Source organism: Melanostigma gelatinosum, assembly GCF_949748355.1.
Source record: "Melanostigma gelatinosum genome assembly, chromosome: 14".
Classification (NCBI taxonomy): domain Eukaryota; kingdom Metazoa; phylum Chordata; class Actinopteri; order Perciformes; family Zoarcidae; genus Melanostigma; species Melanostigma gelatinosum.
The window spans coordinates 7,743,332-7,754,857 of NC_136647.1; the positions used below are offsets into that span (position 1 = coordinate 7,743,332).

Here is an 11,526-nt window from a genome sequence, read left to right on the forward strand (position 1 = left end):
AATGCTGCAAAGCGGCCTCATAAGCAGCTGTTTGGGGACCCGGGACATCAAGACCACAAGCCACTAGGACAGGGTCTCGATCAGAAATGCCCCCAAAAAACTTAATATCTGAAAATGCAGCAACTTTAAATCCCTCTTATGAAATCAAATGAATTTCCTTAGGGAACACACCAGCGGCTATATAAAGACATTTTCACACAACAGGGGGAATTAATTAGCCTTATTTTCTGTCTTCCTCTTAAAGCATTTAACCGACGATGTGTGAGGAAGACGATGTCGACATTAGGATTAAGTCTTAGTATTCAGATTTCTTTAGTTCCTGCTTCAGTAGAAAAACCTTCAATTTTTCCATTTGGCTTCAGATTAGCTTTAATTAACATATCAAAACAAGACTCACAGTGTTGATTGGCATGTTCTCTCAACAACTGCTTACACCCTTTTCATTCATTCAGGCAGGTTTGAAGCATTTGAACCGACTCGCCTGCCTCTTTCTCAGCAGGCGTGCATTATCTGAATCAGAGGGAGCTGGGTAGCATTTACCAATAAGAGCCCGGTGCTGGGACTGCTCTGCATTTCAAAAAAGAATTAATAATGGATGAATTTAGAAGCATTTTTATATTTAACATCCAGCAAAGCTCTTAACTGAGGACTATTATTAACAACGAGCACAACACATTCGGATGATGAGATCCAAATAAAATGCACAATATGCCTCGAGGCCGGTGACGTCTCCTCCATGACAAGATCATCAAATCAAACCGAGAAGAAGAAATAAAAGTATTTACGAGCTTCCGTGCAAAGGGATGTTACACTGGGTTTCTTTTCCGTCACTGAATAGTTCCCGTCTTGCCTCGTGACCCATCAAAACAGAGTGATAATCCGTGGTTGACTAAAAGGCATACGTAGGTCAACTGTAGAAAGTTCATATGGATTTTGAAATGAAAAATAAAGTCAGACAAGCGCAGTAAGAAACTGCTGCCACTTGCAGTTTTGTCAAAGATAGCACAACGCTCTTTCTGCCACATTGTTTGTGACACACACACAGCCCTCCATTATCTCGGGAACACGTTTTAAAAAAGAAGAACCTGCGTCACTCAAGCTCTTCAATGCTCACACCAAGATAGTCGAAGAGGCTTTTACGTTTTCGCATGACCCTCTTCACCCACACCTGAACTACAGTAAGAATATTTTACAATTTACCAACCACTCCCTTGGCTTTGAACAAATGTTGATTCACACATACCGTGATGCAAACACAGCTTCAACTCGGCATGTTCCAGCACGTCGGTACACTTCTGATTAAATGAGGAGTCATAATATATGAATCATTCTAAAATTGTGAAAATGTCCTCATGTCCTGATAAAGTTCTTAGGAATCATCCAGATTTGATGAGTACAAGTAGCAAAGCCTTACAAGCAGAATTCCTATTAAAACAGAGTGATTAGGGATGTCAGCGATTACTTAAATGACATTAAATCGCTTACGCATTTGTGCGATCTACGATAGCTCTAATAAAGCCTTTAAGCACATTATAACCATGGTTTGAATTTTGTACGGCAACTTCTTTGATACTGCAAAAAAGTAGTATAAATCAACCGTACGAATAAAGCTTTCGTATGTATGCGTTGTATATACTTTGAATTCACTTACTCATAAATGTGATGTAATGCCAAGCACTTGGCACGTGAAACCCCTCTAGCCTTGGTCAAACAGATCCACCCTAAACGTTGTTGTATCAAGTCTTCTTTTAGCCTGAAGCATTCATGAAACACCCCCGTCAACAGTCCATTACTCGCCCGAGAACCATGAATGAATCGTTGTTCAGAAAGCTTGAAAGTACCGAGCTGAAACACGACTATCTCAGAAACTGAAGGCACCATGCAAACAGCACATGCAGCATGCAGTCGATCCTATTCATCACATGGGATAACAGAGTCCAGAGGGATGTGTAGTGTTCCATATATCAGTCACAATCTTATTCCTCAGAGAGCAGTCCGGGCTAAATTTGACACTGGGGTATCAGCCTGCCTACAAATAGAAACATGCCAACATAGAGCTTACTACTCCCAAACGAAATAAACCTCCCCACTCACCAGAACGTGTGTTTTGATACGAGCTGTGGCCAAATGGGAATGTGAAAGACGAGACTAGTTGATTGAATTGCATGATTCATAAATGTTCTTAACTCCTAAGAAGCGTAGCAATATTTGTTCCAATTGAAATCGCTTATTACAGACGATTTACCTTCATGAAAAACACATATTAACTTCCCTTCACTAGAGGCATTACTGTTACACTAGTGTAAGACTGATGCTGTAACGTTCACACCGATATTATAGTGCAGTATCGAACAGAGCAGATGCTCGCCAGGTCTGTGAGATGAAACGTCCTCCATGAGCTTCACCTCCACTGGACTATATAGCGAGCCACACGAGAGCTTAACTCGCATCCTAGAGAACAAAAAGCTGAAGAACAGATGCATGAGGTCAGGACACAGTGAGTAGCACATTTTTCTGCTGTGTGAGCAACAGTACTACTGAGGGATATAAAAAAAAGAAGAAAAAAAAGCTGCTGATGTCTGATTAGATTTGGGCTTATTAAACTAGCAGACTCTGGAACAAGCCTTCAAACATCCTACTTTTCACAAGCTTCTCTTTAAAGAGGAGATACGATTTGGTTATAAACTCACATGCTGAAGACACAATTAGCTCTTACTTTTGGTGAGGTTGACAAGAATAATAACATCCGTACAATAAGCGAACGGGATGATCGCTACGATTCCCTTTTGACTTCACATATTAAAAAGACATTTCAGCTGGAGGTGGTATAAACAGGATAAAGGAGTATTGTAAAGCGTGCGGTTTATTCAGACAAGGAATACTCAGTTGAGAGGGCGAGCTCGACCAACCTTGTACAATTACTTATTGTTGTCGAACAGTCTGGAGCGAGGTATTGCTCATTTTTCCGAAAACACCAGCCTGGAAAAGCCACACTGGACTACCACCGCAATGTACAATAGACGTGTCAAAGCCAGAGAAACATGCACACACTCCTCTGTCTGGAATGGACAAACAAGTCACCATAACATCTCAGATAGAACATGTGCATGAAGGGCCCTCGCTCGGCTACAGAGGAAACAGTTATACTAAAGCCACAGAGCAGAAAACCTAAACAGGAAGTGAAGAGGATTTCACAGTGGAGGGAGCACAAGATGACAGAAAAGAAACCGCTATCCACCAAAATACACTGACATTTACAGGACAGTTTGGTTAATATTCCCATGATCCAATAGTGCCGATGTTGGGCGTAACCTAATTTTAAGGCAGATAAATCCCTAAAACGTCCGCTTAAGATTTCCCTAGGCACCTCCGTGCTTACCCTAAATAAAAACTAAAACACTCAGCCATCTTACAGACGAATACTTCAAACTCATCTCAACATTTTCATTTAAACAAAAGGGTAGTGAGCTATTGATGTCAGCCCTTACTCTGGTGTAACACGATTTATCTGAACAGTCTCCTTTATTATTCAATATCATGGTCAATATTCTCAAACGTTAATGCTGATTTTGAGTCTTATCAATACCAGTTTCAATTCAAGTTTCTGATACATTGCTATCACATTACATGCTTCCCATGAGTTAAGCACAGGCAGTGTGCTTTAGCCTGCCAAACACAAGAGCACATTGAAAGAAAGCTGCCAAAATAAAACATCTTACACTTCCACGCGACATAAACAACTGCTCCCACAATTCCAACGACCTAAACCTCAATCTACCACCACCCGACTACAGATGTTGGGCCATAAATGAGTTCATGACCCAAGCCCCCCCCCACCACCATGTGTCAACCAAGATAAACAAGTCGATTGCTTATGTCCTTGCCTCGAACACCCCAGCTAACTACAGACATGTAGCAGGGATACTGCTAATTGTTACTTACTTTCTGAACTGTGGACTTTATGATGCATTTTCTGGCCCTTCCCCCAACTGAGGCACGTAAAATGGCTTCCTAGAAAAAGCCTATCAGCTGTTCTTTTGCTAGACCCCCCCCAAAAAAGCTTTGACACATCAGCTATTATGTTGCCTTTCCTTATTCAATAGGTGATTTTTGACTTAAAAACACAGCTGGGACTGCCACCAATGTGCTTTAACAAATGCAGGGTCAATGTGCGGAGGCCACAGGACACAACAAACCAAAAGTTTGCTCGTCACTGTGAGAAAACCCGACGATAGTTAGATTGTCCCGTTCATGGGGCAGAGAAAACTGCAAGCAAGTAAAAATAATTGTTGCTCGAATTTGAATTGTCACGCTTTAAGAGTTAATCTGCAGTTAAAGAGCAAACAGTTATTAAAGCACGATGAACAGCTTCTGTTTTATCACATTTAACAATTGCCGACTAAGTAATTATAAACTGTATACAACCATATTAAACTATGGTGTGTCAACGAGTAAAAAAAACAAACATCAGACGTCACATGAACAGTATCACTACGATCTCTCTCACTTTTTCGAGGACGAGGAAGCCACCGCACGAATTACAAAATAACATTTAACGATATCATCATTTTAACGATCAATTGTTGCAGTTATCAGAACACAAAAGTAGCCACAACGTCTGTCCGTTTAGCAGGAAGCTAACACGCTACCTACAACACTATACCTGCATATTTCCTTTAGCATATGTTAGCGTTGTTTGAGGCTAGGCTAGCGGCTAGCTTAGCTATGAAACCATTGAAATTTCCTGAAGAATTTTAAATGAACATCCTCCCAAAATGTCAGATAACCATTGAGTATAGTTAATAACTAAATAACGTCTTCTGTGATGTTCGCCATCCTTACCTCTTGTCTTCTTTTTAGGCCCAAACCATTGTAGCTATTGGAAAGCTCTTTTTCTCTTTGTCTTTTTCCACTTCCACTTACACGCAAAATGGACTCAAGCAAACCGCTATAACAGCTAAAACACCAACACCGAATGGACGGTGTCCATCTTCTCCCTAAACCGCAACTGCGCATCGATTAGCAAACTGAATAAATTCATTTTATCTGTCGTTCGTGTTGTTATTCCTGAACATAAGTGAGTGATAGGTAAGGCTGCTAAGTTAAGTAGCACAGCAGGTACCACAGACAGGACTGGATGCATGGATGGCAGCAAGCGGTGCTGCCTTCGATTGCCGTGGGAAATATCTGTAGCCGATCACCTAATCAAGGAAATATGACATGGAAGTTGTTTTTTTGTATTTTAGAGAAATTATTATTTTGACATTCAGCTCACCGGATTCCAAAATCGCCGATAAGGAAGTTGAGTCAAACGTAAAAGAGCCATATGTATATTTGAACTGTGCAGTTTCACGAGCCGCTGGTGATTATGCTAATTCCGACGTTGGGAATGCAACATTCATGTGACGCACAGATAGTACAAGATTGTAGCAGACTTGACGGTCAATACGGAAATCATGGAGAGCGTTTCATTGTTCTCTTATCTATTTATAAATATACAACTGGACTACTAAATACAGTTGCCACGTGTCTCTTTTTGGCTAATTAGAAATACTGTAAATTAAGTGACACACGTGTTCATGTATGTTTCCTCACATCCATTAATGGTAACTTTGTGGTACTTAATTGATGCCATCGACTTCAGTCTTGTGTGCTTTAATATTCTCATTTATAGAGTTCACTGATTAGATTAGTCTTTGTTGGATACTTATGATCCAATTTATTCAACAGAAGAAATCCATAAACTATTCCCCAAAAAGTTAGTTGCGTTTGATCAAGCACATTAAGAAAAATAGTTTCCTGCCATTTCAGTCAATTACAAAAGTGTTTAAAATGCACTTAAAAATGTATTTAAGCTCCACATATGTAGCACATATTGTGATGATTAAGCTGTGGCATTATGGACATTTTTGTGGTCCGCCACACCCAAATGAATCATCCAGGCTGGGGTAGCCTGAGAGGCAACATATTGAACTCATGATTGCAAATAAAAATTTCAAAACACTTTTTATACAAACCTAGGAAATAGCATCATGTATACCATCATATTCCAGACAAAGTGAGATGCTCTATTTAAAATTTTTTTTTTTGTAAATTAGTTTGTAAATAAGTCAATTGATTACCATTTTATACTTAAATGCATATATACCGTCATTATGTGATTCTCTTTAGCAAAATAAAACCTATTACAATGGCGAATTACAAGAGCCGTGAAAATAAAAAAGCAGTTTATTTTTCAGTGAAACAAGCAACTGCAATTTCATCGCAAACAAACCCTCTAATTTCAAACTAGCGTCAAATTTAACAAACTTTTATTCCTGATCCTTTAATAGCTCTCAAAGGTCTGTTGAATTCCAGTTATGGCGTTGTATTATTTAGGTTGTGAGCAGCACACCAAGTCTGACTAAAAATATACTTTAATACAAATTCAACATGAATAAGCACATCTGTTTCTTCAGATATTTAAAATGAATATCCTCAGCAGACCTACAAACTTGAGAAAATATCGCATTCATAAAACTAACGGGGGAAAATGCGTTTTGAAAACAGAACATGACACATTGACCAACCCCCCAAAAAAATCTCTTCTCTCTAATTTCCATTTTTGCTAAAACTGCTGGAGCAGTATTACAGCCCTAAAGGTGTCCCGTCCAATCAGATCCAACAATGGATTAGAGAGAGGAAAAAAAACAAACAGTGGACAGCTAAAATCTACTTAGGGTAACAAACAACAAGAACACCCACTTAATCCAACATATTTATTCATTTCTTCTTTTTCTTCTTCTTTGGAGGTCCCTGATCTGAATCACTGCTGCTTCCTGAGTCTGAGCTGCCCGAGGACGAAGAGGAGGAGGAGGAGGAGGAAGATGAGGAAGAGCTGTCATCCTCGCTGTCACTGCTGCCGTCGCCGTCATCTGAAGAGGAGCTCGAGGAGTCACTGCTGTCTGACGAGGAGTCGCTTGAGGAGCCGTCAGAATCGCTGCTGCTGTCGCTACCATCTTTAGCCCTGAGAGCAAACGGCAGAGCACAGAGGAAACACGTGAAGATACATTCAGAGAATAGAAACAGCGTGTGTTGGTATGAAGGCCTCACGCTGTACCTGTTGACTGTTGGGGGGGGGGGGGGGCGACACATTTTGTGCTAAATAGTCATTGATGTCACCAGCCTCTTATATCTCTTGACTGATTGCAACAGCCCCTCCCACCACCAGACAACCACAGCCTGCCACCCCAAAACAAATTAAGCAATTACACATGACAAAACACCGTCATTTACGATGGAGCCAACCTGTCTGTAGAGCTGCTGAAGTCCACAGCTAAATTATACGGCGTAATGCCTGTTTGGTGACATTTTTTAAAGCCAATAGCCACAAGTCACCGTTCAACCTGTGACGACGCGAGTGAGATCAGCTGAACAGATTCTTTGAATGGCAAACACAGGTGTAGCTAATAACATTATTAATTGCTTATAGCACAGCACTAACTGCTGGAACTAAGCCATTGTCCACAATGTTAGTTACACCTGTGCTTCCCCTGCTACGAGTCAAATCTCTGCTGTGGAAAAGGTCACACTGATTCTTTTTGTCACAGTGGAAAAAGCAAAGGTGTGAAAAATTGAATTAACGGCTGCTGCTGCTTCAGGGTCCTCGTTAGTAACACCTGTGCTTTTTGCGACCACCACAAGTCAAAATGTCTGCTGTGAAAAGGATCTTTCAACAACACATTAAATATTCTAGTTTGATTATAAACCGTAAAACACATGAAAAAAGAAAAGTTGAGGATAACCCCAAAATAAGTGAAACGTATTATTAAATTGATTAAGATCAATACACACACGTGACCTTCTGGCGCAAACACATTGTGAGAAGGCGGCGTTAGAAGTACTGGATTGTTTTACTGCTGGTCTTTAAGCAGTTCTGAACAAACTGTAGTGGCTCGTCATGGTCATCAATAGGCTCCACTAGAGGGAGCTGTTGTGTCACACTTCAGTCATTAATGTTTAAACAGATGTCTGCAGTTTGGACTTTAACTGAAGAGTAACACTGCAAAGGTCATCTACCTTCCAGAAACACCACTTGATCCCAACGCCGTAACGCCATCCGCTCCGAGGAAGAATCTCACACCGAGTCAAACTTAAACTCACGTGACTACGACCCTCACGTGAGACCTTCTCGGCTCTCTTGTTACCGTGTGTGAATGACCCAAACTCTCAAGGAGCCTCTTGGATGAATGGTGCACCATCTTTGAGGCGAAAACATGCATCTAGCTGCATCCAAAATAATCTCTATTGCTGGTTTTAGAATACCTTCTGAAATGTATTTTATTTTTTTACTTTTATAACACTTTGTATGACTGATACGATTTACTTGCTAATTCATCTCAAAACATAGTGGATTACTACATTGTCAAGATGGGTGAGACTTATATAAACCTTTTTTATACGACCTATTATGCACAATCACCAAAAATGGAACTAAAAGTATACAGTGCCTGGCTAAAGTACTCACCCTCTCTGCAGTTTTCCGATTCCGTTGCATTACAACTCTCTTGGCAAGTTTGTTGTGGTGCCATGTTCTTTAAATAAATATGCACTTACCTCTTTTCAGTTTTTAAAAAAAGTTTTCCTTTCTCATTTTGACTTTTTTGTGTAGGTCAATTACATAAAATCCAAATAAAAATCGATTTAAATGACAGGTTGTAATGCAACAAAACAGGAAATAACACAAAGGGGGGTGAATAGATTTGCAAGTAACTGTCATTTGGCCAAAAGCTCAAAAATAACTGTGGGTCTAGTATTGAAGTATTTCTAAGTATAATGCATATGAAACGTGCACCTCTAGCACTTGTTTCACATCAAACATATATTGTGTGGAGCCAAAACATATAATCGTACTTACTTCTTTTTCATTTTCTTCTCATTGGGTCCTTCAATTCCTGGTCTGTAAAGAGAATAAAATAAACAGCCTTAGAGACACATTATTATGAGTCAATAAGCTGAGCTCAATATTCACAAGTGATAAAGTAGGAATATCTGCTGCAGGTCCTGTTTTTCCTTCTTTTTTACATTAAATAGATCATTAAACACAGCAGAGTGATCAATGTTGTCCAACGTGCCATACATGATCATTAAAAGAAAACTATTAGAAATGGGAATATTCTTCACCAGTAACTCGGAGGCTGCATTTATCATTATGTCCTCTAGATGGCGATACACATCTACATCCTTGTCCTCTGCTGATGGGTCACTTTCTGTCCATTGACAGATTCACAGTATTAGAGATGAGCGAATGACACCGAAGCTATGACCCTCAATGTTTTTAATACATTGCGTCAGAGCTAGTGTCAAATCAGGATTACCACATGCCCGATGGAGTCTGAAGCTTTAAACATCACTCCTGCTTCAGAAAGAGCTTCATTCAGTTTGGAAAGTTCTGGCTAAACTTTGTGATAAACACATTAGTGGGATGAGAAGAGAATCCTTGAGAAATATGGTGATGTACACGAGAAACATATTATCATAGTATGATAACATTTCCACATGATTCCAAGTAATAATGCTACAAAACAAGCTAATTTAATGAATATCATTATCCAGTCACATCATGATTCATATGAAATGTTACATAATGGAAGTTAAAAAGACATGAGCCTGCAGCAACACTGGAACAAAACTAAACTAAGAGTCAAACTCCCTGACGTAGTAAGACGACCAAAAAAATCATTTTAGTGTGGTCGCCCACCTCATTCCAGAAAGTTCAGCAGAGTTCTGACTTATGATTACTGAGCCAAACATATATAAAAATGAACCCGTTGACGTGAACAAGAGAGGCTTTTGGCTTCCTCAAAAACTCCCATGGAATGCCAGAAACTGTACACCGTAAAAGTGAACTCACAGTCCCTATCTGTGTACCGCTAGTTATCCAAAGTGGTGCACTTATGGAGGCGCCTTACCCAGTAATGCTGAGGGGTTTGTTTTCGTTCTCCTTGAGTTTCTTTTTCATCTCAACTGTTCTTGACGGTCTGTGCACGTATTTCCGCTTCCCCGTGCATTCGTAGGTCCAGTGTCCGACCTCCAAACACTTCTGGCAACGCACATTCTGTTTGTTTGCCTCTCTGTGTGGAATAAAAGAAGAGACATGTGAATGAGGATAGACGCCGCACATTTGTCAAGAAATACTCGGTGACACTGTTGGAAGGTTGAATCCTATCAATGTTTCTGAAGATGCTAATGTTTTTTAAACAGACATTCTAGTCTGTATTTTCACATCTTCTGGAGTACGTGCATGCATGTTTCTCCAACAAGTTCTGACACCTAAACAACAGAAAACATTGTCTGTCAAAAGATTACTAAACCAATGCGGTTTGATCTCCCATCCCTGTGGCTAAGATTGGGTACCTTAAACTACTCTGTAAAATGTAGGGAAACATTCCGTTCATGGTTAAGGTTCTGGAAACAACGCGGTAAAAAAAAAGTATAAATTGAAAACTGAAATGTTGCGTTAATCCAATTTATTACCTCAACTTCCACTAACTTGTCTCGCCATTTTCCATCTGCTGGGGAGGACGAATCTAAACGTTGAACTGTTTTACAGAAGTCTGTGATATAGTTTGTATGAGCATGTGTGTGACTGGCTGTGTTTCGTTGTGTCTTATCTGCGCTCTTATTTAAGCTGCTGCACTCATGTCTCTCTTGTAAATGAGATCTTGATCTAAATGAGAGTACATCACACGTGTGATTTGTCATACCATAACATTATATTATGACATGCTATAAATCGATATAGAAACAAGATTATCTTGATGCGTTTTCCATAATACGCAAAAACTATAACTAATTTAACGGACTTGAAAAAACACACGGTTAACGACAGATGTTACTTGACATATCTTTCACTATATCCCCAATAAACCGAACTCCTGACGGTTATTTATTCATTAAAACATATCAGTTACGAGTTTAAACGGCCAAAAACAAATGTTTGAGTACAAAAAACAGTCCGACAGTCGAATAAAAATGATGTATCGGTAAAGAAAGACCTGGCGCATTTGTGCTCCATCAAGCCCTGACGGTTCGTATTTTACCTCCTTTATCTAACACGAACCTCTGCGAGTTTAATGTGATTATTGTTTAAAAGACCACGACGTTCACACAACGCCGAAAACGAAGCATTTTAACTGGTTTATCTTAAGTATACTCACGCTTGCCTCCTGGCTATTATCCTGTGCATGGGAGTCGCCATGTTGCAGTTTACTTTTTCTTCTTCGGTGGTATTAGAAGTACCAATTTCCGGTGTTGTGTCGAAAGCCTGTTTTCCCCTCCTGTAAAATGATAGCGCCCCCTTTCGGTAGTTGGTTAGGGACAGGTTCGGGGTAAGGGTCGTTCCGGGGCAGGTTTAGGTTGTATGGAGGACAGAATTTAACTTAGGTGTAAATAAATAAATGCATCAATAAATGTATAAATAAATACAGGAATAAATACATAAATGCTTAAATAAATGTTTAAATACCGAAATAAAAAAAAGAATTA

At 39.7% G+C, this 11,526-nt stretch overlaps 1 protein-coding gene across 1 annotated transcript; it reads right to left on the reverse strand.

The window, feature by feature from the left end:
- Positions 1 to 6,744: 6,744 nt before the first annotated feature.
- On the reverse strand, positions 6,745 to 11,263 carry zcchc10 (zinc finger, CCHC domain containing 10). The gene is made up of 4 exons (XM_079283741.1): positions 11,199 to 11,263; positions 9,951 to 10,112; positions 8,897 to 8,938; positions 6,745 to 7,006 (listed from the first exon to the last, which is right to left on the reverse strand). Exons 1-4 carry the CDS (start codon positions 11,237 to 11,239, stop codon positions 6,763 to 6,765), a joined length of 489 nt encoding a protein of 162 aa, XP_079139867.1. The 5' UTR covers positions 11,240 to 11,263; the 3' UTR covers positions 6,745 to 6,762.
- Positions 11,264 to 11,526: the final 263 nt, after the last annotated feature.

Coding starts and splice junctions, on each gene's coding strand:
- zcchc10 (XM_079283741.1), bottom strand. CDS start 11,239: ATGGCGACTCCCATGCACAGGATAATAGCCAGGAGGCAAGC. Junction 8,939..9,950: donor AAACCCCTCAGCATTACTGG/GTAAGGCGCCTC, acceptor TTCTCTTTACAG/ACCAGGAATTGAAGGACCCA. Junction 7,007..8,896: donor GAGAAGAAAATGAAAAAGAA/GTAAGTACGATT, acceptor GTTTGCTCTCAG/GGCTAAAGATGGTAGCGACA.